This window comes from Bos taurus, chromosome 26 (genome assembly GCF_002263795.3).
Source record: "Bos taurus isolate L1 Dominette 01449 registration number 42190680 breed Hereford chromosome 26, ARS-UCD2.0, whole genome shotgun sequence".
NCBI lineage: Eukaryota > Metazoa > Chordata > Mammalia > Artiodactyla > Bovidae > Bos > Bos taurus.
In genome coordinates, this window is record NC_037353.1 from 13,347,712 (window position 1) to 13,375,313 (window position 27,602).

Sequence of the window (27,602 nt, forward strand, 5' to 3'; positions counted from 1 at the left end):
CAAAATTGGGGGGAAACTTTCAAAGGTTCTTTTCTGTGCAATAAGGAAATTCAGATTAAGAATCCATTTTTTTATAAAGACATTAAGCAGAACATTCAACTTCAGCAGAACCCACCACAAAGATGGCGGTGGGACGAAGCCCCTACTCCACCCGCAGCCAGAGGCTGTCGCCTCACATTTCCCACAAACCCCTCCGCGCGGCCTGCTGGCCAAAACCTGTCCGGCCTGCCTACCACCACTGCGCACGCGCGGCGCGACGTCACGTGCGCTCCCAGGGCTCAGCGGAGCTGGCGGGAGGGGCCTTGCTAGCTTCCGCCGCCGCGTCGCTTCTGAGCTCGAACGGCGGGTTCTCGGTGCCTCCGCCTTGGCGGGGCAGTCGGGGGTCGCGAGGCCGATCGAGGGATGCGAGGTGGCGCGGCCATGGGACTGCGCCGTGCCCGGTGACAGCAGGGAGCCGAGCGGCCCGGGCCCTGAGCGCGTCTCCTCCGGGGGGCCTCGCCCTCCTGCTCGCGGGGCCGGGGCTCCTGCTGCCGTTGCTGGCGCTGCTGCTGGCTGCGGCGGCGGCCAGAATAATGTCGGGCCGCCGCTGCGCCGGCGGGGGCGCGGCCTGCGCGGGCGCTGCTGCCGAGGCCGTGGAGCCGGCCGCCCGTGAGCTGTTCGAGGCTTGCCGCAACGGGGACGTTGAGCGAGTTAAGAGGCTGGTGACGCCCGAGAAGGTGAACAGCCGCGACACAGCGGGCAGGAAGTCCACCCCGCTCCACTTCGCCGCAGGTAAGCGAGGCCAGCGCCTCCTTGCCTCGCCCCAGACCCCACCTGCGCACCCGGGTTCGCAGGCCCGAATCCAGATACAGTGCTCCTTCCCCCGCCCCCCCCGGCCTTTCCCCCTGGGACTTCGGTCCCGCTTCTCTTGATGTCGTCGAATGGGAGGTGAGGAGTCCCCTAGGTTTTAGGGGGTGAATGTGCCACAGTCACTGGAAGTTGTGGGGTTTTTTTTTTGCTTTGTTTTGTTTCGACAATACCTGTACCCACTTCCGGTCTTACTACCCTAAAAGGCCTCTACAGGCTAGAAAGAGTAGGGGACGAAGTAGACCTTGTGATTTTTAAAGGCCAGTTATCTCCCAAACCTATCTTTCTTGCACTTTCCACTATAACTCTTAAAAATCCTTTGTGTTACGTTCTTGAGGCTTTTGTCAAATGCAGGGATGTAATTTAGGAGGATCAGCTTATATGGTCCATTGACACATTAGCATTAATGGGTTTACCTGGGTAGCAGTCATAGGCAAGTTTCTGGAGACGAACTGGAAATAGTCAAGTTTGGAAGAACTGAGGTCTGACTTAAGCTGGGTGCGGGATGCGTGCGGGTAGTCTCTGCCAGACACAAGTTGGGATGGAGAGTAGTATAATGCCACAAAGATGGTGCGGGGACTCTAGCTTGGGTCTAGATTTTAAATTGGAAGTAATCTCGCCTCATCCTGAGATTTAGATCGTTTGAATTACACACACACAATATTTTTATATGTGTTTACTAGGTTCATTTTTGATAGGTGTATTAAATTTAATTGAAGAATATAAAAACTAGAGATGGGACACAGCTTATTTCTATGAAGCATTTATACTTTTCTCTTGGAAGAAGGATTGTGATTGCACTGTGTAATGATGAGCCGAGAAACGTAAGAAAGATTTTCTTGTTCACAAGCATTGCTTTTACGCTTTCAGTGGGAAATGTGTTTGTCTTAACCTGTACCTGATTTAGAATGTAAATATTACTGGAAAGTATGCTTTCTCCATCAATTACAAATTTGTTGGGTTCCCATTGAGGAACTTGTTAAGGGAGAAGGTTTGGAGGACCATTGGTGGGAGAACTAGAAACAGCCTGTGGGCAGTGGAAGGGGAAGAGAAGAATACTAAAGTCTAATCTCACGTTTAGCTAGTTTTGCCTAAAATTTTGATGATCACCGCTGTCTCTTAACTTGAATTGTCCTGCTTGTCCATGTAGTCAACATTTAAGCAACTGATTTGGGAAACTGTCATAACCTACTGATACATAATCCAAAGGGTAGTGTTACTCAGATTCTGTTTGCTTGATCTGTGGGATAAAAATAACCAAAGAAGATCTTAGTTGCTACCTTTCAAGAATTTGTTGTATTAATGAGTTCATATCTGAAAATAATAATATTTAGAGACTTAAGGTTATGGATTAGCTTCCTATTGACCTTTTTCCTCCCAACCATCCCACCCTGAGCTCTGTCCCAAGATCAAAGCACTTTTTACCAAACTGAAGTGGAAAACTTTGTGGTTTGTTCACACTGAAATGGAAAACTTATTTTAGGAACCAGTTACGCTTCACAATTTACCCAAATTATCAGGTACAGGTTATAAGATTAAGAATTTGAGGTATAAAAGAAAGTAATAAAAATTACTAATGGTCTATATTAAATCAGAGTTTTAAAGCTCTGCATTTAAACCCAGGTGTATAAAAAACTTTAATTAACTCTGTAAATTTCAATCTGAATTATTACTTAAGATTAATGAGAGAGAACCTTCTTACTCAAATTTTTAAATAAATGCATCCAGCTGCATTTTTTCTTAATATGTGGAGAATATATTTTATGAACTCTCTGTGGTAGTGAGTTATCAGTTATGTTAACATGCACGTCAGCATGTCATTGGAAGTTCAGTGGAGGTGGGATTATGTAACTGCCTGACCGAGCAGTGTCCTGTTTTTGTGCATTACAGGGTAAGCTGTAGGGGAACCTTTTTTTTTAAGCCAATTAAAACTTGGACATTTTATGGGAGATGGGTAGGTATGATTTTGTCTTTTTGTTTCAGTTCCAAAGAACAGGAATGAGAGATGGGTGCAAAGGAAAATGAATCACTATAGAACAGTTTAGAGAATTTGGTCTGTCTTTTCATCTAAAATATTTAGTTCATTTAAAGAATAATTGCTAGCCCTAAAGGAGTTAAGTTCTTGTGTCAAATGGAAAAAATAATCAGATAAACAGTAACTTTTCTATTATCAGACTAGATTCCATTTCTTAAATAAGTATGCTTCAAGAAGTCACTGCTAGTCAGAAGTTTCCTCTTCAATCCCCCTGCCACCAGCCCCTTACCTATCCCCTCCCCCCAACACACACACAGAGGTTGTGAATGAGTTTTTTGTGACACATTACAAAACTTGTAGAGGCAAGTTGGTGGTAGGAAAGCTGCAGCTCTAATTTTGCTAAAAGCAGTAACATCCGAAATTCTTGACAGTATAATCCCCTAGAAAACAAGCAGGTTTCAGTAAAGGATATTGCTTCTCTGAACTTGCTTCTGAAAAAATGAAGAGGGCCAGAATCTTTGGGAGAAGGTTATCTTTTTGTCCATCATAGCCAAAGAAAGAAATACACAGCATTCTCAGGAATCTTAGAACAGGAGAACAGAATTCTCTGGCTTGAGAATCTTAAATATTCTTTAAGATGTGCAGAGAATTGTTCAATGGGAAAAAAATGTAAAATAGCATTCAGTTCAAAGAATTCAGGTATAGAGATGGTAGAAAGAGATGATATATATGTGTGTATATAGTTGTAGTTGGAGAAGACAAGTTGAAAAATAACTTGCATTGTTAGAGTTCTAGTTAAAGTAACTTTTGTTTTGTACTTAGTATGTTACTTTTCTGTATTTATGCTACTCAGCCATGTACTTCAGTTGCTACCTTCAATTATGTATAAAGTATGTATATGAATTGCATATAAGGTTTCCCACTCTCCCACACCAAGTGTGAACTAGAGCACCTGGAATTTATTATACAATCAACTTATAGGAAACCTACTTATTCTAGAGGGAAAAGAAGACTAAGGCTAAACAATGTTGCCATCCACGTATGTGGAAGAAGTCAAGTACACAAAGTGAGAGGATATGACTTGTGTGGCCTTTGCAGTCAAAGCTAGGGGCTAGTAGGTGAAAGGTTACGCGGAGTCAGACTGCCTTTAACAGTCTACTCAACTGTGGGATTGGCTGGGAGTCTCCGTACAGTGGTTGAATTGGCACCTTTGAGAGGTGTGGAAAGGATTTCTGTATAGGGAAGGCAGTTGGACTGGTAGGTCAGAATCTGACTTGTATAAGAAAGTGAAATGATTTATCCAATTGAAGATGTTAATAACGTAGCTGCCTAGGGGCTTCCGTGGTGGCTCAGATGGTAAAGAATCCGCCTGCAATGCAGGAGACCCAGGTTCGATCCCTGGGGCGGGAAGATCCTCTGGAGAAGGGAACGGCTACCCACTCCAGTATTCTTGCCTGGAAAATTCCGTGGACAGAGGAGCCTGGCAGGCTACAGTCCACGGGGTTGTAGAGAGTCAGACACACTGAGCAACTGACCCTTTTACTTTCAGCTGCCAAAGATGTAATAGCTTTTGTGATTATCACTGATACCGTTTCCCAAAGTGGTGCTATGGAAGCCCTCCATTAAAGTTTCAAAAGCATTTCCCTCTTTTGGCTGTAGGCCAACATCATAATTATGGGAGATCCACAAAAAGTACCCCCATTTCTTACGTAGGGCTAGAATTATAGACTGTTTTCAGGATTGTTTTTTGCTGTGGAGGATAATTAAATCCTGTATCAGTAGAAAACCTCTGTATCAAAGACCAGTCTATTTAAGACTTAAGAATTTTTTTTTTTTTTTTTACTACCAGATCTCTTGTTATAGTATATTATCAAGACTTGAGTTACATCTTTTTCCTCAGCTGTTGGTGGATTTAGAGATAGGCAGTAGACTTCAGTAGCAACCAGTTTGGAGTGCTTGTTTCAATATTTCTGCATTCAGATTGTCAGACTTTCATCACCCCAGAGGCCATGGGATCCTTTCCAAAGTTTCTCCTACTCTGACCAGACTATTTGTCCCAAGTTGAACTAGACAAAGCCTTCTCCTGTATATTCCTCATTCTCAACAAATACATGCAGGAAGTACTTCTTTCTGGATCTTAGTAAAGTTAAGTTATTGGGTGGGTACAAAAGTAATTGTGGTTTTGGGCCATGAAATTTAAATCATCATAACTAGGCTCAAACACATGTCTATTAATAAAAATAGGAACCATTACAATCAACACATTTTTGCCAATGAGAAATAAGTTTATTCCTGTAGTGTAAAAATCCATACTTAGGGTTTTGATGAGCTTTTGGAAAGCATTTTCTGCTTCCTACTGATTGTGGAAGTGTTTTCCCTGCAAAAAGTTGTTGAGATGCTTGAAGAAGTGGTAATCCGGATGAGGCAAAACTTTGTAGCCCAATTCATTCAACTTTTGAAGCGTTGGTTGTGTGAGGTGCGGTCGGATGCTGTCATGGAGAAGAATTGCACCCTTTCTATTGACCAGTGCCGGCTGCAGGCATTGCAGTTTTTGGTGCATCTCATTGATTTGTTGAGCATACTTCCCAGATGTAATGGTTTCAGAAAGCTGTAGTGGATTAGATGGGCAGCAGACCATGACACAGTGACCATGACTCTTTTGGGGGTACAAGTTTGGCTTTGGGAAGTGCTTTGGAGCTGCTGCTCAGTCCAGTCACTGAGCTGGTCATTTCTGGTTTTTATATAAAATCCCACTTTTTCAGTCTGATTGAGAAATGGTTCTTTGTTTTTGAGTAGAATAAGAGAAGAAAACTCCTCACAATGATGGGTTGTTTTTTTCTTTTTTATTTGCAGTCAGCTCATGAGGCACCCACTTTTTTTTTTCATCTTTCCGATTTGCTTCAAATACCAAACAACCGTAGAGTGATTGGCGTTGAGTTGTTTGGCAGCTTCTTGTGTAGTTGTAAAAGGATCAGCTTCGATGATTGCTCTTACTTGGTCGTTGTCAACTTCTGATGGCTGGCCACTGCGCTCCTCATCTTCAAGGCCCTGGTCTCCTTAGCAAAACTTCTTGAACCACCACTGCACTGTAGTTCTTGGGCCGAAGGCATTGTTGATGTTTTGAGTTGTCCCCACTGCTTTATGACCCAAACCCGTGTTGAACTTGAATAAAAAAATTACTCAAATTATTTTTTTGTCTAACATCATTGCTATAGTCTAAAGTAAGTATAAAATAACCAGCAAGTAGTAAGTCATTAGCAAAAAAACATAAAAGAAGAAATGTGCATTAAAACAAAGTATAACATAACCACATTTATTTAAGAATATATTCCACTATCAAATGGCAAAAATCAACAGTGTAAAACTGCAATTAATTTGAACCAATCTAATAATAGTAAGTGAGAAGTATAAAATGATAGCCTTTAAAAAATCTGACAAGAGTCCTGGCTGTGTAAGTCAAGCTGAAGGCTGCTTGATTAAACATTCCCATCTTCTGGATCGCAGGAGCCTTCTCTCTTTCATGGCGTTTGTTGATATTTTCTGTTTTTTAATGTTTCCTTCTGACAAAGCTCTGTGTGACGCCTTGGGTTGGCAACACATACTGTCATTGCATATTGGACCAGCTGCATCATCAGTGGCTCCTTCTATCTTCAGGCTGTAAAAAGGGGGAGATGGGGGCTCTCAATGAAACTTCCTAAGAGTCTAAGTTGGTTTCTCTGTAGCAACTTCCAGTGCTTCACAACTTTTTGGAAACCATTCAGATGAAAGCATGTTTCCAGTATAGCAGGAAAATATGATACTGTTAACAGTAGTCATGGTTGGCAAGACAGTTCCTGGACTGCAGAAACTGATGGCATCTGGATGGTAATGAAACAAAAGGGAAATTGAATAGACTACTTTCTTAGTTGTCACAAATCATTAACTTCGTATTTTCTGTGGAGGTTGTTTGCTTACTGTTCCAGCCAAAGTATCAGCTATACACTAAATAAATGTTTATCAAGTCCTCCTATATAACCAGTACTGGCCTTGTCCAGTGAACAGAAATGAACAGGACATCTTGCTGGCCATTTTATTGATCAGCAAATTTAGTTTCCAAGTAAGCCTGTTTGGTTTCACTGTCGGGGCTCTATAGTGTATTCAAACTCAGTGTATGATTTCATCAGGATTTTCATGTTTGAAGATGAGTGCTATTACATAATTGTAAAATAAAATCACAGTGTATCCTGAGCAGCCAGAACCACTGACTGTAGGCTTCTGATTCCTTTGTAAAGAGATCCTTAGGATAATGGAGCTGGGTATCGACTCTAAGGATACGCGTATTCATGTTTTACCTGGCCAGTGAGAGCATGATCAGAACATACTTCGCAAAACTGTTTTTTCTTCAAAAAATGAGTACATAACAGAAATGCTTTGAATTATTCTTGAGACTGTAAGAATGGGGATTGTGTCAGGGATTAGCTCTTAGAGTTTGGGAAGCCACTTAAATCCAGAGATTTCACCAAAGTTCCAAAAGTAGATTTTAAAATTTGAAATAGCTCCCTACTGACCCCTTCTAAATAATTCCTTTCATGTCAAGAAGTGACTTCCAACACTCTAAATCTCGGACTCTTTATCTATTCTCAGAATAGCCGCATGACCTCTATATACATATTGTAGTCCTTACACTGTGATTGGAAAACATGCTGATCTCTCTCAGTCTCCAAATGGGTTTCAGACCTCTTAATGGCTAGGAAATCATGTTGATACAGTTGTTGAGGTGAAAGTCCTCATCCGTGTCTTGGACTGTTGGTAATTATGTAGATAAAATCACCTTAACCCTTTCTCCTCATATCTCCTCCCTAGCTAAAACTTCAATTTCGGTATTTAATCAAACACATCAGTATTGATTCTCTCGTTAACTCTGGTTAGAAACAACCGTCTTCTTTTCTCAGTGGTATTTTAACAAAAGGCTAGTCTTGACCTTTGTTCAGCTTGATCACTAATCCTTTGTAACAGATAGCTTCCTGACACTATCACATAAAACAACTAGATGTTCTGCTATAGCTATTTCTGTGCCCACTTCACACCCCTTTTTTGGGAAGTTACTCTGTGAGTCACCATTTTGACTACTTCAGACAACATTACCACTGAAGAAATAGTGGTCCTTCTCAAGGTCCTTGAGTACACCAAGTAACTTTGCACAGAAAGAGATACCTTTACTAACTTTTCTTTATTCTGATTCTTTTTCTCTTACTCTCCAACTGAAGTCTTTAATAAAAGCTTTTCTTCCAGGTGGATGCTGCGTGGCCAAAATAGCAGATTTCAGCAGATTGGGGCAGCTGGGGGCGGCTCACTTGGGAGGACAGTGTGATCAGCAGTGCCCAGGCTGTGATAAGGAATATTTGGGTCAGAGACCTTTCTTCCTGGAAACTTTCCCTCTTGGCTTTTGCAGTGCTAGTCTTTCTAAGTTTACTTCTCCGTCTCCTTTCCTCGTACCATGATGTATTTTTTCAGCAAATATAAACAATTTTTTTTGTTGCTGTGTGCCAGGCAGTGTGCAGGACACTGGGGAAGTAGGGATGGATTAAGATAAACGTTGACCCTCCTGTTATGGAGTTCAGGAGATTGGTACTGAACAGTAATTATATGTTTTAATAAGTACCAGAGGATACTGCTGTGAATAGCAAAGACAAAAACCCCTGTGTATTTTCTGGAGCTTGAGTTCTAATGGAGGAGAGGGGGAAACCAACTGAATTGATAGTATGACTGTGCAGAATGGACCGCTTTAGATAGAAAGATCAGGGATGGCCTCTTTAAGGTGGAGACATTAGACAGTGAATAGAAATGCAAAGAACAAGGGAAGAGGAGGCCAAGCAGACAGGCAGCATGTACTAAAGTAAGGCTGGCACACTTGATGAACTGAAAGAAAGGGAATCATGGTTCAGAAAGGGAAAAGTGGTTTGAAATGAGGTTAGAGAAGTAGGTAATGGCCAATTCAGGCAGCAGCCTTGTAGGCCATGGTAGCATGATTGAATTTTATTCTAAGAGTGTCAGTGAGAAGCCAATGAATTACTTTAAATGGGGGTATGATATGAGGATTGTTTTTAAAAGATCGCTGGGGACGTGAAAATTTGAGGCCCAATTAAGGAGACTTTTGCAGTGGTTCAGGCTGGAGACAGTGGCCGGGGGCGGGGGTGGGTGGGTGGTGGTTGGGCAGTGTCAGTGGAATGAAAAGAAGTTAGGGAACGTGTTGAGTTTGAGATGCCTTTGAAATACCCAGGTGGAGATATGTCTAGTAAACAGTCTGGAATTTAGGTGAAAAATCTAGACTGGAGATTTCAGTTTGCAGGTCATGTATCTAAAGTGAAAGTGAAGTCGCTCTGTCGTGTCCGACTCTTGGCGACCCCATGGACTACAGCCCACCAGGCCCTCTAGCCATGGGATTTTCCAGGCAAGAGTACTGGAGTGGGGTGCCATTGCCTTCATGTATCTAGGTGGTATTTAAAGCCATAGGAGAAGATGAGGGGAAAAGAGGGAAGAGAACTGAGTCTTGAGGAACCCCAGCATTTAAAAATCAGGTGGAATAAGCAAGAAGCCCCTAAGGAGGTAGGACATGTCCGAAACTTGACATTTCTCATCTGCTGCCACATTCCTGTCTCAGTTGATGCTAACCCCACTCCTCCATTCCTTAGTCCAAAAACCTTGGAGTCAGCCGTGACTCCTCCCTTGCCCCTACCTTCTCTTAACCTCCTCACCCTCTCACCCTTACCCTCACCCCACATCCAATCTGAGAGCAAACTATGGTGGCTTTACCTTCAGAGTGCCCAGAATCTGCCACTTAATACTCTGACAGGTGCCACCACATTATGTCCAAACTACCATGATCTTTCATTGGTTTCTAACCTGAACCCCCTTAAATCTTGTCTCAACCCAACAGCCAGAAGGTACTTTGCAGATACATCATGTCATGTAATTTACCAACTCAGAATCCTATGATGACACTCCCTTCTTCCTCACAGTAAAAAAGCCAGAATTCTTACAGTGAATTCTGTAATCCTCAAGCCTCTGTGGCTGGTCCTCGTTACTTCTAACCTCACCTCCTATTCTGCTACCCCTTTCTCATTCAGCTCCATTTATTCTAGCCTTCTGACTGTCGGTCAGTAGGGCTAGTTCTCTCTCCTTCAAGTCTTGGGTCAGATGTCACCATCTCAGCAAGGCTTGTGGTGACCTCACTGTTCTACTTGATGACCCCCTCCATATACACACTCTGACCCCCCCCCCCCTTTTTTTTTTTTTGCTGGATCTTCGTTGCTGCTCGGGCCTTTCTCTAGTTGTGATACTCAGGCTTCTTTTTTTTTTCAGGCTTCTTATTGCGGTGACTGTTTGCAGAGCACGGGCTCCAGGGCCCTTGGGCTCCAGTAGTTGCAGCTTCTGTGCTCTAGAGCACAGGCTCAATGGTTGTGGCACATGGGCTTAGTTGCTCCACAGCATGTGGGACCTTCTGGATCAGGGATTGACTTGTGTCTTCTGCACTGACAGTCTAATTCTGTACCACTGAGCCACAAGGGAATCCCTGATCACTTCTTATTCTCCTCTTTTTCTAATTACATTCTAACATACTTACTTTGTGCATTTATTGTTCATCTCCACCACCTCCATGGAAGTTCCTCAAAGGCAGATATTTGGTCTGTTCTGTGCACTAGTATGGAGAAGGCAATGGCACCCCACTCCAGTACTCTTTCCTGGAAAATCCCAAGGACAGAGGAGCCTGGTGGGCTGCAGTCCATGGGGTCGCTAAGAGTCAGACACAACTGAGCGACTTCACTTTCACTTTTCACTTTCATGCATTGGAGAAGGAAATGGCAACCCACTCCGGTGTTCTTGCCTGGAGAATCCTAGGGATGGGGGAGCCTGGTGGGCTGCTGTCTATGGGGTCGCACAGAATCGGACACGACTGAAGCGACTTAGCAGCAGCAGCAGTACACTAGTAAGTCAGAGGCACCCCGAAAAATGTCATCACATGGTTGATTCCCTGATCATTTGGTTTCTTTTTTTGTTTAAGTCTTGATTGAATTTGTCCCAATATTGTTTTTGTTTTTCATTTTGTTTTTGTTTGGCTTCAAGGCTTGTGGGATCTAAGCTCCCCAACCAGGGATCAAACTTGCACCCCCTGCATTGGAAAGTGAAGTCTTAACCACTGGACTACCAGGGCAATCCCTCCCTGATCGTTTGTTAAATGAACAGATGAGGCAAGAAAACCAGAAAGGTGTGATGTCATGGAAACTCAGAGATACTTTTCACAAGAGAGGGATTAGTCATTTGTCAAGTCAGTTGCCAAATGTTGCTGAGAGATCTAGTCAAATGAGAACAGACATGTGTCCTTTGGGTTTGGCAACATGGAGGTTGTAGGTGGCCTCGATGAAAGCAGTCATAAAGAAGAAGCCAGACTGCATTTGGAAGAGGAGTAAATGTGAAATAGAGAATTGGGGACAGTCTGTAGGGTTTCCCTGGTGGTTCAGATGGTAAAGCATCTGCCTACAATGCGGGAGACCTGGGTTCGATCCTTGGGTCGGGAAGATCCCCTGGAGAAGGAAATGGCAACTCACTCCAGTACTCTTGCCTGGAAAATCCCACGGATGGAGGAGCCTGGTAGGCTACAGTCCATGGTGTCCCAAGAGTTGGATACAACTGAGCGACTTTACTTTCACTTTCCTAGAGGTTTGAATATTCAGGGAGCAGAGAAATGGACATGTGAATTCAAGGAGAATATTTTTAATAAAAAGGAACATGAAGAACATGTTTACATACTGTTGGGAATGATCTGGTGGAGAGGGAGAGATCGATGTGGATGGGAATACCCTGAGAAGGTGAGAAGGGACTTGAGAAGGTGAGAAAGTGTAAGATGAGAAGGGATTGATCTTTGCTAAGAAACATACTTCTTTCAACAGAACAGAAAACTAGCGCCCTCTAGTCAGCTTCATTTCCTTGCCTGGCTTTGAACACCGTCTTTACGGTCAAGACTTCAAAGTGTCAGTTGTTAGTTGATACTAAATTCCTTAGTTAGAAATACACAGAACCTTCTACTTATTGGACATTTGTTCCTCAAACAGATGTCCAAAAGTATTTAAGCATTTCCAAAACCAAATAATCTTATCTTAGGAAACATCCTGTTTTCCTTTATATTTTGGATATCTGATTGTCATCTTCTTTCCCCAAATTAAAGAAGTTGCAAGATACTGTCAGTTTTCTCTTCTCTTTAGTTACTCCTGGCAACATTGTATGTAGTAGGAAAAGATTAGAAACAACCAACTATTCATGAGAAAGAAACTAGTTTAATTTTGATTGTTATTGTTCAGTCACCCAGCCATGTCCAATACTTTGCAACACCAGGCCTCCCTGTCCCTCAGCATCGCCAGAAATTTGCCCAAGCTCATGTCCATTGCATCGGTGATGCCATCCAGCCAGCCATCTCATCCTCTGATGCCCTCTTATCTTTCCGCCCTCAATCTTTCCCAGCATCAGGGACTTTTCCAATGAGTCAGCTGTTCCCATCAGATGACCAAAATACTGGAGTTTCAGGTTTAACATCAGTCCTTCCAGCAAGTATTCAGGGTTGATTTCCCTTAAGGTTGGTTTTATCTCCTTGCTGTCCAAGGGACTCTGAGTAGTCTTCTCCAGCACCAAAGTTGGAAGGATCAATTATTTGGCACTCTGCCTTCCTTACTATTCAACTCCCATAACCATATGTGACCACTGGGAAGACCATAGCCTTGACTGTCCAGCCCTTTGTTGGCAGAGTAACGTCTCTGCTTTTCAGCACACTGTCTAGGTTTGTCATAGCTTTCCTGCCAAGAGGCAAACGTCTTCTGATTTCATGGCTGCAGTCACTATCCACAGTGATTTTAGAGCTCAAGATAAGGAAATCTGTCACTGCTTCCACCTCTTCCCCCCTCTATTTGCCATGAAGTAATGGGACCAGATGCCATGATCTTAGTTCTTTTAATATTTAATTTTAAGCCGACTCTTTCACTCTCCTCCTTCACCCTCATCAAGAGGCTCTTTAGTTCCTCTTCGCTTTCTGCCATTAGAGTGGTATCATCCACATATCTGATGTTGTTGATGTTTCTCCCACCTATCTTGATTGCAGCTTGTAACTCATCCAGCCTGGCATTTCACATGATGTGTTCAGCATATCGATTAAACAAACAGAGCGACAGCAGATAGCTCTGTCATACTCCTTTTTCGATTTTGAACCAGTCATGTTCCATATAGGGTTCTAACTGTTGCTTCTTGACTCACATACAGGTTTCTCAGGAGACAGGTGAGATGGTCTGGTATTCCTATCTCTTTAAGAGCTTTTCACAGTTGATTACAATCCACACAGTCAAAGGCTTTGGCGCAGTCCATGAAATAGAGGTAGATGTTGGTCTGGAAATTGCCTAGCTTTCTCTGTGATCTAGTGAATGTTGGCAATTTGATCTCTGGTTCCTCTTCCTTTTCTAAACCCAGCGTGGATATCTGGAAGTTCTTGGTTTGCATAATGCTGAAGCCTAGCATGCAAGAGTTTAAGCATGACCTTGCTAACATGGGAGATGAGTGCAATTGTCTGATGGTGAGTGCATTCTTTGGTACTGCCCTTTTTCGGGAATTAGGATGAGGATTGACCTTTTCCAATCCTGTGGCCACTGCTGGGTCTTCCAGCAGTGGAGGTAATGAATAGATTGAAGGGATTAGAACTTGTAAGTAGTGTGGCTGAAGAACTATGGATGGAGGTCCGTAATGCTGTACAGGAGGCAGCAAGCAAAACCATCCCAAAGAAAAAGATAAGCAAAAAGGCAAAGTGGCTATCTGAGGAGGCCTTACAGATAGCTGAAGAGAAGAGGAAAAAACAAGGGAGAAAGAGAAAGGTATATCCAACTAAACGCAGATTTCCAAAGAACAGCATGGAGAGACGAGAAGGTCTTCTTCAGTGAACAGTGTATACAACTAAAAGAAAACAACAGAAGAAGAAAGACCAGAGAGCTCGTCAGGAAAATGGGAGATACCAAGGGAACGTTTTACCCAGAGATGGGCAAAATAAAGGATAGAAACGGTAGAGACCTAGTAGATGCTGAAGAGACGGAAAGAATACATGGAAGAACTGCACAAAAAAGATTTAAATGAACCAGATACTACGATGGTGTGGTCAGCCACCCAGAGCAAGACATTCTGGACAGTGCAGTCGAGTGGGCCTTAAGAAGCACTGCTGTTAATAAAGCTAATGGATGCGACGGAATTCCAGCAGAACTCTTCAAAACCCTAAAGGATGATGCCGTCAAGGTGTTGCATTCAATATGTCAGCAGACCTGGAAGAAGATTCATGAGAAAGGAACTAGTTTTAAAATTGATTGTTTTTTTTTTGTTCAGTTGCCCAGTCATGGTCTTTGCGACCCCATGGACTGCAGCACGCCAGGCTTTCCTGTCCCTCACCATCTCCCAGTTTGCCCAAGGTCATGTCCATTGCATTGGTGATGCCCTGCTGCTGCTGTTGCTAAGTCGCTTCAGTCGTGTCCAACTCTGTGCGACCCCATGGACGGCAGCCCACGTGGCTCCCCCGTCCCTGGGATTCTCCAGGCAAAAACACTGGAGTGGGTTGCCATTTCCTTCTCCAATGCATGAAAGTGAAAAGTGAAAGTGAAGTCGCTCAGTTGTGTCCAACTCTTAGCAACCCCATGGACTGCAGCCCACCAGGCTCCTCCATCCATGGGATTTTCCAGGCAAGAGTGCTGGAGTGGGGTGCCATTGCCTTCTCCGGTGATGCCCTAAAACTAGTTTAATTTTGATACTTGCAATCAGTAAAATGTGTGGCTGTCGGAGTTGATTTGTAGGATATTATTAGCTTTTTTAAAAGGCAGATGCAAAACAAGGTTTTAAAATATGTTTATTAGGCAATTTGCTTGTCTTCAGTGACCATTCATATTTTACAGCGGTGTTTTTCATACTATTTCTTTGAGATGCCTCTGAAGTAGAGGAATAATTTCGCTTGGGTCTTTGTAAAGGAGAAGAAGGCAGATTCTTCTGAATAGTACTTTAAATTGAATTCAGTTAATTTGCAACTCTGTGAGTGCGAGCTGTGTACCAGGCATTGGGTATTTTTGCAACAAACAAGACGCATACTGGGATTTTATATAAGATTTCATTAGAAGTGTTAACTCAGAAAGGCTTATGCACCTCCATATTCACTGCAGCATTTTTTCTTTTCTTCCTATTTTTTAAAATTGAAGTATAGTTAATTTATAGTGTTGTGCTAGTTTCTGGTGTACTGCACAGTGATTCGGTTTTGTGTGTATGTGTATAAATTCTTTTCATATTGTTTTTCCATTATAATTTATTACAAGACATTGAATATAGTCCCTGTGCTATATAATAGGTCCCTGATAATTATCTATTTTATAAATATTAGTTTGTATCTGCTAACCCCAAGCTCCTAATTTACTGATCCCTCAGTTCCCTTTTGGTAACCATACATTGTTTTCTTTGTGAGTCTGTTTTTGTCTTGTAAATAAGTTCATGTGTATCATATTTTTGTTGTTGTTCTATCGCTAAATTGTGTCCAATTCTTGCAACCCCAGTGAACTGTGTAGCACTCCAGACTCCTCTGTCTTCCACTGTCATACCATGTTTTAGATAGACGTGATACTGATATTTGTCTTATCCATTCCTCTGTCCATGGACATTTAAGTTGCTTCCATGTCTTGGCTATTGTAAATAGTGCTGTTGCAACATTAGTTACAAAAGCTGAGACATGGGGACAAAACCTAAGTGCCTGTCAAGGTATGAATGGATAAAGAAACTGCGGTATATATACACGGTGGAATATAACTCAGCTGGGAAAAATGGTGTCTTGCCATTTGCGATAGCACGGGTAGACTCTCAGATGTTAAGCTATGTGAAGTTAAGGCCTGGGGTGCAATACACAGCATGAAGACTGCAGTCAGTAATACTGCATTAGACATTTGAAAGTTGCTAAGAGAGTAGATCTCATCACAAGGAAAAAGACCTATATGTGGTGGTAATGTTAACTAGATCTGTTGTGTTCATTTTACAGTATGTACATGAAGAAGGAAATGGCAACCCACTGCAGTACTCTTGCCTGGAGAATTCCATGGACAGAGGAGCCTGGTGGGCTGCTGTCCATGGGGTTGCACAGAGTTGGACATGACTGAAGCGACTTAGTATGCATGCATGCATGCAGTATGTACAGATCATATCATTATGTTATACACCTGAAACTAATAAAACCCTATATGTTAATTATGTCTCAGTTTTTTTCCTAGGCAAAAAAAGATTTCCTTTAAATCTATTGCCTGAAAGCAGCTTGAGAAACACTATAGTCTGTGGGACAAAATCCAGATACCACCTTAGTGTGGCTTAAAAGACTCTTCCTTTTTTGACTTCTGCCTGCTTGGGCATTCTGTGTGCTAGCTACTGTGAGTGATTTGCTCTTTCACACTTGTGTACATTTTGTTTCTTCTGCTTGAATTGCCATGCTCTTTCCATGTTTAGCTTCTTCCCACTCCCCCTTTTCTCCTAACCTCTCTTCCCTTCTCACCTTTCTTCTCTCTTCATTCTCCTAGTGATCTCTTCATTTTTAATGTAAGCCTTCAGCTCAGGTGTCATCACTGGACTCTTCTCTGGGGTTGTCCTTCCTGTTCTCTGCTTTCCACTAATTTAGATAGTCTCTTCTTTGAGCTCTAGTAGCATTTTATATATACCTCTTTTATGAGTTACAATATACTGAAATTATTAGTTCTAACTGTTTTTCCACATCGTAAATCGTAAGCTCTTTGAGGATAGGAGATCAGTCCTGAGTATTCATTGGAAGGACTGATGTTGAAGCTAAACTCCAATACTTTGGCCACCTGATGCGGAGAGCTGACTCATTGTAAAAGACTCTAATGCTGGGAAAGATTGAGGGCAGGAGAAGGGGACGACAGAGGATGAGATGGTTGGATGGCATCACCGACTCTATGGACATGGGTTTGGGTGGACTCTGGGAGTTGGTGATGGACAGGGAGGTCCTGGCGTGCTGCGGTTCATGGGATTGCAAAGAGTCAGACACATCTGAGCGACTGAACTGAGGATAGGAAGAATCAGAGATTGAGAATAGGGGGAATCAAAGATACCCATGTCTCTGACATAGAGCTTAGCAAAATTTAGATAAACAAAACAGTTTATCTCTACAGTCATCTAACTCTTCCCTCAGCTACAGCCAGGCCAGTCCCAGATGTACCCCTTGGAAAGATTATATGTTTTTGCTTTCTCTTTCAACTCCATTTTGGTCTTATAGTCTTGATGGTTGTAAGAATATTCTGGTAAAATTTCAGATGAGTGAAACGGTCTTCTCTCTCTCTCCCCCAATACTCATATATTCTTCCCATCTGCTTTAACATATATCTGAAGTCCTTGTCCTTTAACAATTAATTGTAAAAAGATTTTAGGTGCTATTGTATGTAAGAGATTGAAACTCATTGGTACTAAACCTGTAAACCAATATAAATGAGCTGTCAGACTTCTTTGGGTTTGTTTGTTCCGGGGGGAAGTCGCGTGGGTTTTTAAAGGAGGCCTCTTATAGGCAGAGTTGCTTGTGTTGCGCAAGTGGCAGACTAGGCGCTCCTTCGAAGATACCTCATGTCACACTTTTGCCAGGTATCGCCTCTCTTTGTCTGCAGTACAAACTTTCTGTTGCTTTCTCATGGTCCCCCAATTCAGTAGAAACGTTTTATGAGATGGGATGTGGGAAAGGGAGTCTAGCAAGAGTTGGTTAGTATATACTCTGAATACTTGAAAATGTATGCATATAAAATATGCAGAACTCGTTATTTGCAGTTAGGGATGCTACTGTAGAGTGGTAAACATTTGAACTTCAGGCTTTCAGTCATTAATTACATAACCTTCCTCTGAAGTTAGTAATAGTACTGCCTAATGCATACTACCTTTGTACTTCCTTTGAGTACTACCTTTGGCTTTCTCATTAAGATTAGTTAGTGATGTATTTCATCAATGAATTTTTGTATCTGTTAATGTTTTGCATCCAAAAACACTTTAGTATGATGTGTATTTATTGCTTCTATCTTGATATATTTTCTTTGGAGAACTTAAATGTGGATAATTTATTTTCTTCTAGGTTTTGGTCGGAAAGATGTAGTTGAATATTTGCTTCAGAATGGCGCGAACGTCCAAGCTCGTGATGATGGGGGGCTTATCCCTCTTCATAATGCCTGCTCTTTTGGTCATGCTGAAGTGGTCAACCTCCTTTTGCGACATGGTGCAGACCCAAATGCTCGTGATAATTGGAATTATACTCCTCTCCATGAAGCTGCAATTAAAGGAAAGATTGATGTCTGCATTGGTAAGACTGTTTACATTCCAGAATTTTTCAGAAATAGTTTGTAACTATTCTGAATCTAAATTGAGTTTATTTGTTAACGTGATCAAATTTTGCCAGACTGAATTTAAATATTTAAGAACATTTAATGATGAACCTAGTCATTGTTTACTGAGTATCTTTTTGAATGTGGTACTGTGCTTAAAATTTTTAGATGATGGAGTAGTACAGAATTTCTCTTCTTTGGAAATGTGGATTCTCTTGAGACTGATACCCACAAAGAACCAGATGACAGCATGGTGGAAGTGAACAGAGAGTGTTAGAGGATAATAGTGCAGTGCGTGGGCTAGAGTTGAGTCACTCCTTTATCAGTCTTCCTCGGAAGTACTGGGGAGAAAGGTTCAAAAGGGAAGGGTATTGGCTACTTTCTAAGGAGCTTTGAATTCCAGATGAAGGAGCTTTATATTATTGTGTGAATAGTGTGGAATCATTGATAACTTAAGGAGGGGACAATGTGATGAGAGCAGTATATTTAGAAAGTGATTTGGTAGAGGGCTGAGTGGAAAGCATGACGTTAGGAAGACTAGTTAGGAAGCTGTAGAATGATGCAAATGAAGAATGATGAAGGCATGAACTAGGATGGTTGTAGGAGAGTAGAAATGGCAGCGTAAGTAAAGAAGTGTTTGGAGAAAAAATTGTCTGTCATGTAGGATACTTTAATGAAATAGGATTTGCCTAACAGGTTAATCACTGACAGAAAGTTACATGTGAGAAGGCTGCTTATTTCAGAATAGTCATTAACCCAGTATTGACTTTTCTGAGCCTAAAGAGTCAGAAATTTCAGACTCTGCTACCTTCTATGTCCTGATGCAAAACAGGGACATTTTAAATCCTTGAGACAGACAGAAAGCCAGTTCTGTGCACTAGGAAAGGTCTAGGGAACCTATTTTGTTCTCTCTCCCCTCCAACCCAACCTCAAATCACTTTATACGGAAGTCATGAACTTAGTTTGAATTAGGTTAGGTAATTTATAAAGATAAGAAAAAGATTACCTAGTAACGTCTGTCCAGTTCTCCTTTTCTATGTGTTATGTTTTTTTGTTTGCTTTTATCTTTTGTGTTATCTGTCCTCTGCTCAGAATCCTTTTCTGTTATGTGAGTTTCAGGCCTATTAATACTTAGTTTTAATAATATAGAGTTTTTCAAATACAGTTATGTATTTGCACTGTCTAGTCTGGGCTTCCCAGGTGGCACCAGGGGAAAAGAACCTGCTTGCGGGTGCAGAAGACATAAGAGATGCAGGTTTGATCCCTGGGTCGCAAAGATCCCCTGGAGGAGGGCGTGGCAACACACTCCAGTATTCCTGCCTGGAGAATCCCGTGAACAGAGGCGCGTGGAGGGCTATAGTCCATAAGGTCGCGAAGAGTCAGACATGATTGGGTGACTTAGCACATACATACACACGTCCGGTGTGGTAGTTGAAATCTTGTAATGTGGCTAGGTCAAATTGAGATGTACTAAAAGGGGAAAATACATACCAGATTTCAAAGACTTTGTATGAATAAAAGGAATACAAAGTTACCTCAATTTTGTATGGACTGCAGTATTAATGTACATATTGAAATAGCAATATTTGGGGTATATTGGCTTAAATAAGACATGTTAAAATTATCCTCCTTTTGTTTTTATAATCTGGATGCTAAAAAATTTTAAATTACATATGTGGCTCCCGTTTTTTTTCTGTTGGACATTACTGTTAGAGATAGTACAGTGGAATGCACAGGAGCTGAGCTTCCCTTTCTGCGTGTATTTGCCTGTCTTTCCCCAGCTTTTTTTTATAGAGTGTGCTGGAGTATCTTTATGTAATCAAATAACATGTACAGAGTGTAGCACAGCTCTTCTCTTTTTAACATGTTTTGAGTTATAATGTGGAAAGTTTTGATTGGGGATTCATTAACCCTCAGAGTAGTTTTCTCTTATCCTCCCTCCCTTCCTCTCTTCCTTCCTTTCTCTCTCCTTTTCTTCCTTTCTTCTTTCTCAAATTCCACAAATCCCTATTCTTGGGCTATTCATAGCTTTAGAAATTTCATTTTTGTTATTATGAGCAATCTTTCTGACTTGGGCAGTGTTCATTTGGTGTGAGAATACAGAAAACAAGCTTTCAAGTAAACTTGCCTTTTAATTCTTTATCTGTCCTTGGTCATTTGTTTAACAGAGGAGAATCTGACATTAAACTCAGCAGACAGATATTTAATGTGTCTTAATACATGAAATCGGAGAAGGCACTGGCATCCCACTCCAGTACTCCTGCCTGGAAAATCCCATGGACGGAGGAGCCTGGTGGGCTGCAGTCCATGGGGTCACTAAGAGTCGGACACAACTGAGCGACTTCACTTTCTCTCTTCACTTTCATGCATTGGAGAAGGAAATGGCAACCCACTCCAGTGTTCTTGCCTGGAGAATCCCAGGGACGGGGAAGCCTGGTGGGCTGCCGTCTATGGGGTCACACAGTCGGACACGACTGAAGTGACTTAGCATAGCAATACATGAAATAATGGAATATTTTATATAGTTTTATCTTTAAAATAAAGCATTTTTCTACTATCAGGATATATAAAGTCTTAAAATAACTTTGAGACGTCTTAGGGCTTCCCTGGTAGGAACCAGGAACCATTGAGAAAATGATTTACTAAAATGATATTGTCAGAATTACCATTTTGAAAGATAGTGTTTCTGTTTTGCAGTGCTCTTACAGCATGGAGCTGAGCCAACCATTCGAAATACAGATGGACGGACAGCATTGGATTTAGCAGACCCGTCTGCCAAAGCAGTGCTGACTGGTAAGTCTGCAAGCTCTCTTTGGGTATTCTGGGAACAGTATAACACACGAGCTTCCTAGATAGACATTCAGTTTCTTGCAGTTAATGATCTCAATTAGATTATTACAATAGTGTCAGTTTAGTTGCTATTCTTTTCTATATCTGACTGAATAGTTGACATTTGATTCTTGTCTAAGAAAAATAAAGCTTTTTTTTTCTTAATTAGCTTTTAAATTTTGTGATTCCTACCTTTACTGGGGCCAGAGGTAGTAGATAATCATGTGTTACTAATCATTCTCTTGCGTTTTCAAACAAGATTCTGGGCTCACCAATTTCAAAACCTTGAAGAATGGCAATTATTGTATTCTGCTGGGACATATTGATGTCCTGGGAACCTGTTAAAATATATAAGACTGTCGTCCCCTGGTTTAGGTTTATTTTAGACTGTCAGGCCTTTTTTTGAGTAGTAATATGAGCTTTCCTGGTGGCTCAGATGGTAAAGAATCTGCCTGCAATGCCAGAGACCCAGGTTCAATTCCTAGGTCAGGAAGATCTGGAGAAGGAAATAGCAACCCACCCCAGTATTCTTGCCTGAAGAATTCCATGGACAGAGGAGCCTGATGGGCTACAGTCCATGGGGTCGTAAAGAGTTGGACAGGACTAAGGGACTAACACTTTCACCTTGGGCTCAGACGGTAAAGCATCTGTCTACAATGCGGGAGACCCAGGTTCAATCCCTGGGTTGGGAAGATCCCCTGGAGAAGGAAATGGCAATCCACTCCAGGACTATTGCGTGGAAAATCCCATGGACAGAGGAGCCTGGTAGGCTATAGTCCATGGAGTCGCAAAGAGTCGGACACGACTGAACGACTTCACTTTCACACATTTCTCCCTTAACAGAGATTTCCTCTGAAGCAGCTCTCTACTATATTATTTTTCGGACTCTTATTTACTGTGTGATCACCATTAAAATTATGTCTAATAGTCAAGAGCCCGAGGGGCTTTGCTGTAAGCTTTTGAGCTTGGGCTTTGTGATATTTCTTTTGGTATTACTGAGAAAATTTAGACTAGTCCCCCCAAAAAGTCCTAGAAAAGTGAGCTATTACTGTAACTGACAATTCAAAGTTTATTTCTTCCTTCCCTGTTCCATGCTATTCCCTGTTTGCCTTTTTTTTTTTTTTAATCTTGGGGCACCAAAAAAGCCTTGCACAGCAATCAGTATACAATTCATATTGTGGACACCAGTTTGGGTTTTGTTTAAGTGAATTAGTAAACACTATTATGTTAATTTAAATTAGATCAATTTTAAAGTTTTTGCTTGTTTTCATTGGTAAATATAAAAGCTATAGGCATAAAGAGTTTATATTTAGTCCTGATTTTAATTTTATTTATAAATTTCTGTGATACTGTTACATTTTTATATGGATTTTGTTTTGATTTTGAATGAAGTTGTGGAGGCATTTTGTCTGTTAAATAATACTGGTTTTAGGAAATTTGAGAGGTAAAAAGAAAATGAAACTTTCACCCACAGCCAATCCCCTAAGACACACTTTGCTAAAATTTTGATTTATTTCCTTCTTGGCTTTGCTCTTACTGTGTATATTGTTTTCATATAGTTGTAGTCATGTTTCATTATATAACACTGAATCTTTTTCCTTCACTTTCATAGCAAAGGTATTCCATGTTCTTCATATAAATATTTTAAACTACAGTGTATTCTGTTGATTAACCATTTTCCATTTACTTGAATTTATTTCCAAATTTTTTTACTTTAAACATAGGTCAATGAGCATCTTTATGCATAAAACTGATACTAGTTTTGTAATTAATTTTTTAAAAATTTCTGCTCTTCTTCTGATTCACAGGTGAATATAAGAAGGATGAACTCTTGGAAAGTGCCAGGTGTGTTATAAATATGTACCATAAATATTTTACCATATGATTTTAATCATTTTATTTTACAATAAGCAAACTCCAAAAGAGAATGAATTTTTAATGGTCACATGTCTCCAAATAGGATTTGATGAAGAAAACAAATTGCTAATACATTTTTTTTGTGTGCTAGGAGTGGCAATGAGGAAAAAATGATGGCTCTGCTTACACCATTAAATGTAAACTGTCATGCAAGTGATGGCAGAAAGGTACTTCCTTTTGCAACTAAGTTTTGTATAACTTGAAATTATGTTTGTCTTTTAACTTAAAACATTTGCTGAAAATTCTCCTTTTAAGCAATAATTTCTGTTAATTCTTAATCTTAGTAAAACTTCGTTTATAATAAATGTTTAGTTAGCTTCCTGTTGGCAATAGTGAACTTACAAACTTGTATACTGTGCTTTGGTATATATGTTGGATTTTATAAAACCAAATTATTACTGTCATTTAGATAGTAATAAGTTATAAAGTAAGTTATAAAGTTTTTTCTCAATTTCTGGTTTTATATTTGGATTTTTATCTTTATATATGTATATTTTTAGCTATTGAATTTCACTGATTTGTCTGTTTAATATTTCAGTCAACTCCATTGCATTTGGCAGCAGGTTACAACAGAGTAAAGATTGTACAGCTGTTGTTGCAACATGGAGCTGATGTTCATGCTAAAGATAAAGGGTAAATCAAGCATTTGAACAAAAATGAGAATTTTTTAAATGTTTCTGTCTTCATGATAATCTGTGTCATAATCTTGTAAGAGTCATATTTTTTACTAAACAGCATAAAACATTTATTGAGCTTTTATAATATGCAGATTGCTGTGAGAGAACAGGAAATTATAAACCATTAAGGCCACCACCCATAGGACTTATACTATGTTTTAGGAGGCACGAAAAGACACCTAACAACGTAAGTTCTCTAGTAAGTGTGAGGTGATAAATAGAAAGGGCTAGTACTTATAGGAGATTTTAGGAGAGAATGCTCAGTGCTGGGTGCAGTGGTTGAAAAATCTTTCCCTGGAAGGTGATCCTTCACCTGGACTCAGTTCAAGAAAACAGAGAGTTTAGGAAACATCACTCTGTGCAAGAGAATTGAAGGATCTTAAGCAAGGGGAATGATTCTTCTAAAAGAGGAGTTTTGAGAAATGCACTCTGGCAGCAATGTGTTGAATAGATTGAAGAAGGAGACTAGAGGCAAAAAGAACATGAGAGTGAGCATTGTAGGGGTTCAAGCGTAGTGAGCATTGTAGGGGTTCAGGTGTAGTGAGATCTGTAGTAGTGGTGGTGGGGGAAATGGAAATGAAAAGAAGGCAGAGATGCAGGAGATGTTACAGTGTAAGAATGCGTAAGATCTGTTGAATATCTGGATGTGATGAGATAGAATAAATGAGACTATTACATTTCAATATTCTGAAGCCCAATGCATGAGACCCAGTGGTACACATACTGAAATCCAAGAAATTTGTTTGTGGGGGAAACCATTGAGTTCACTTTAGAAGTCTTGGTTTTATGAGATGATGATGGAAACTCAGGTGGTGGTAGCTAGTAGGGCTCAGGTAAGAAATCATATAATCAAAATGGTGAGGAAAGCTGTGAGACTTGACGGAGAGTTCTGATAGAATCAGAAAGACTTAGCCATGAGTGGTCATCTCTTAACAAAGGACATCATGGTGATGTCTGTGGTGATTAGTGAGTGATTCCCAAAGTGGAGCAACTTAAAGATACGTCAGGATTTTAAGGTTCTATTTTACCTTCCTGTTCAGAAAATTCTTCCTCTATTGCCATCATGAAGGAATTGGGTTTACGTTAAGGAATATAGCAGTTTACCTTACAGAATCTTTAAAAGAAAAAGTTTCAAAGAAGACCAAGTGTTTGAGTTCTGAGTTTGGAAAAGATACAGAAGTCAGTGAAAGTCCCTCGGTCATGTCCTACTCTTTGCGACCCCATGGACTATACATATAGTCCTTGGAATTCTGTAAGCCAGAATTCTGGTGTCGGTGGCCTTTCCCTTCTCCAGGGAATCTTCCCAGCCCAGGGATTGAACCCAGGTCTCCTGCATTGCAGGCAGATTCTTTACCAGCTGAGCCACAAGGGAAGCCCAGAAGGTGACATAACCCATTTGCTATTTAAATTTAAGTACATAAGCTAAAGCATAGGGAATCTGTAATAACGCAGGGTTTTCCCCTTGTCTTATTGTAGTGATCTGGTACCCCTGCACAACGCCTGTTCCTATGGTCATTATGAAGTAACTGAACTTCTGGTCAAGGTTAGTTCTTACATACTTTTCTTACAGTGTGTATTTTTATATGTTTTTCTTTGTGTTTTTAGTGCTTGGTAGATATAGAAGAAGTATTTATAATCATTATAAAATGTGGATTATTGATAGGTCATTTGACTGCTTTGAGACTTTTAAAACACTGCAAGTCTTTATATAAAATAGCTTTCCTGTTTTGTGAATGTCAGACTAAGTGGTTCTTTTAATTTGTAGCTAAAAGTGCAGTTCAAAGTTCTTGAAAATATCAGAAAGCAATATTTAGTGAACCATGTATTTTTACAACCACTAGTTAGATTTGCAGGGCCTGCCTAGGTGTGTTGAAAGAGGCTTACTTGGTAAACTTCATTTCTTCCAGTATACTGGGCAGAATGATGGGCGGCTATTGTTTGACGGACAGGTTCCTGGAACTGGCAAAAAGCTTCTTGTTTTGCTCACTGTTGGATGAGGATAGAGGCTACATACTCTTTTTGAGAGTGGATTCAAGGATGTTACTCATACCCATTTTTTTTGTCCCCTAATGTCTACATATGTATTTGACCACATTCTTTAGTCTTCTTTCTGCACCCATTCTGCCTTTGAAACTTTTCCTCATTCTGTCAGCAGCTGTCATGGGAAGGACCTTTGTTTCCAACACCTCTATGTTTCCTCTTGGGCATGTGCTACCACTAAACACATTTTCCCACAGAAACAATTATAGTAATTAGATACTCTGAGTGGTCCATAAGCCTTTATAAACGTGACCATAATATTATTATACATTTAATACTAATGCTTTTGCTTATTGTAAAACTGAATTGAACTCAACAGAATATTTGCAATGTTATTGTGGATAAGAATGAAGCATCAGATAGATTGCAGGTCTCCCACATTGCATGTGGATTCTTTACCAGCTGAGCCCCCAGAGAAGCCTGATGGTCTCATGGATATATACATTTGTCAAAACTCATCAAACTATATACTTAAGAACTATGTATTTTGCCATATATAAAGTATATCTCAGAAAAGGAAAAAATAGTTCTTATTAAATCTGAAGTATCATTTGTAACTTTTTTAACAATAAAAGAATTAAATAGGCACTTGTGGGTAGGCTTAGCAACTAGTGACTCTTTTTCTATGAGAGAGAAATGTATTCTCTTTTTGAAGTAACTGGTTTGAAAAGTAACCTTTGGGGACATAACCTTTTTAAGCTGGCATGATGTAAATTACACAGTACTAATATTCTAAGTTCTCTTAAAAGTTGAGCACTAAATATATGCTTTACCCGCCCCACCACCAGCATGGTGCCTGCGTAAATGCAATGGACTTGTGGCAGTTCACTCCTCTCCATGAGGCTGCTTCCAAGAACAGGGTTGAAGTGTGTTCTCTTCTCCTGAGTTATGGCGCAGATCCAACACTGCTGAACTGTCACAATAAAAGTGCTATAGACTTGGCTCCCACACCACAGTTAAAAGAAAGGTTAGCATGTAAGTATAAAATGATGAATGTTCAGCTAAACTCTTACACCAGTAACCTCAAACTTTTTATTTCTTGGGTTTTTTCGGGGAGGAGGAATTTTTAAATCATAGGCTATTTTCCTTAGCCATGGGTATGTATCGTTGTTCTTCCTAGCATATTTAATCACTTACTCTTAAGATGCTATGAAAGGAAGTATATTTGTATTTGCTTTTTTCAAGGCAAATGCTTTTTGTGTTACAGATGGTAGGCTTTTGGAAAGAAAGAATTTGAGTTTTGTTCCTATCTTTGATGTGACTTTCTAGTTATCTGTCATGAAGTTTTTAGGTGTTACTTGTAGGATTTCTGTCTTGTAAACATAGTCCCCAGAATGTGCCATCTAATATTCTTTGGTATCTGGACAATTCTGTGCTTTTCTGTCTATAACTGAAGTAGAGATAGTGGTGAGAAATAGCCACCTAATTCAGGTATATATTACTATACATGAATAGGAAACTTCTGTTAAACTGGAATTACTCTGGAATAATAAAGGAGAATGGGTAGTTTCACAAGAGTGATGAATAAAAGAGAGGAATCTTGAGAAAATGCCTCATTTCTAAGTGGCTCTTAGAAATATCCAGCTTGTCTAATCCCCAGTGTGTGAGCATAACCATCTGCTATTGCCATAATGTTAATATGGGGACTGTGATCTCCTTTTCTTTTATTTCTTTACTGAGAAAAATTCTATTCTTTTGGGACATTCTCACAGCTCTGCTCTGGGAATATTTTGCAATAATCCGTATACCAGACCAAAATAGACTTTGAATTGGCCATCTTGTATACTCATGGGAATGAATTGAGTCATAACCAAGGGGCGCTAGAGTACCACTATCTCCCTTTCCAAGGGTTATATTTGGAGACTATCTTTCGGGCTTCAGTCTGGCAACTTTGGTAGATAATTTTGAAAATAAGTTCAAGAAAAA

General features: G+C 40.6%; 1 protein-coding gene across 2 annotated transcripts in view; it reads left to right on the forward strand.

Moving 5' to 3' along the window:
- Positions 1 to 304: 304 nt before the first annotated feature.
- Positions 305 to 27,602, forward strand: part of TNKS2 (tankyrase 2) — a 65,408-nt gene continuing 38,110 nt past the window's right edge. Inside the window, exons 1-8 of one of the 2 annotated variants that reach the window (XM_024986072.2) lie at positions 305 to 771; positions 17,967 to 18,191; positions 20,911 to 21,006; positions 22,851 to 22,887; positions 23,051 to 23,126; positions 23,498 to 23,592; positions 25,113 to 25,179; positions 26,465 to 26,651. In XM_024986072.2, the coding sequence (XP_024841840.1) occupies positions 573 to 771; positions 17,967 to 18,191; positions 20,911 to 21,006; positions 22,851 to 22,887; positions 23,051 to 23,126; positions 23,498 to 23,592; positions 25,113 to 25,179; positions 26,465 to 26,651 (982 nt within the window). In that variant the 5' untranslated portion in view covers positions 305 to 572. The remainder of the gene's footprint in view (positions 772 to 17,966; positions 18,192 to 20,910; positions 21,007 to 22,850; positions 22,888 to 23,050; positions 23,127 to 23,497; positions 23,593 to 25,112; positions 25,180 to 26,464; positions 26,652 to 27,602) is intronic. The other variant, XM_024986073.2, reaches the window with a different exon arrangement.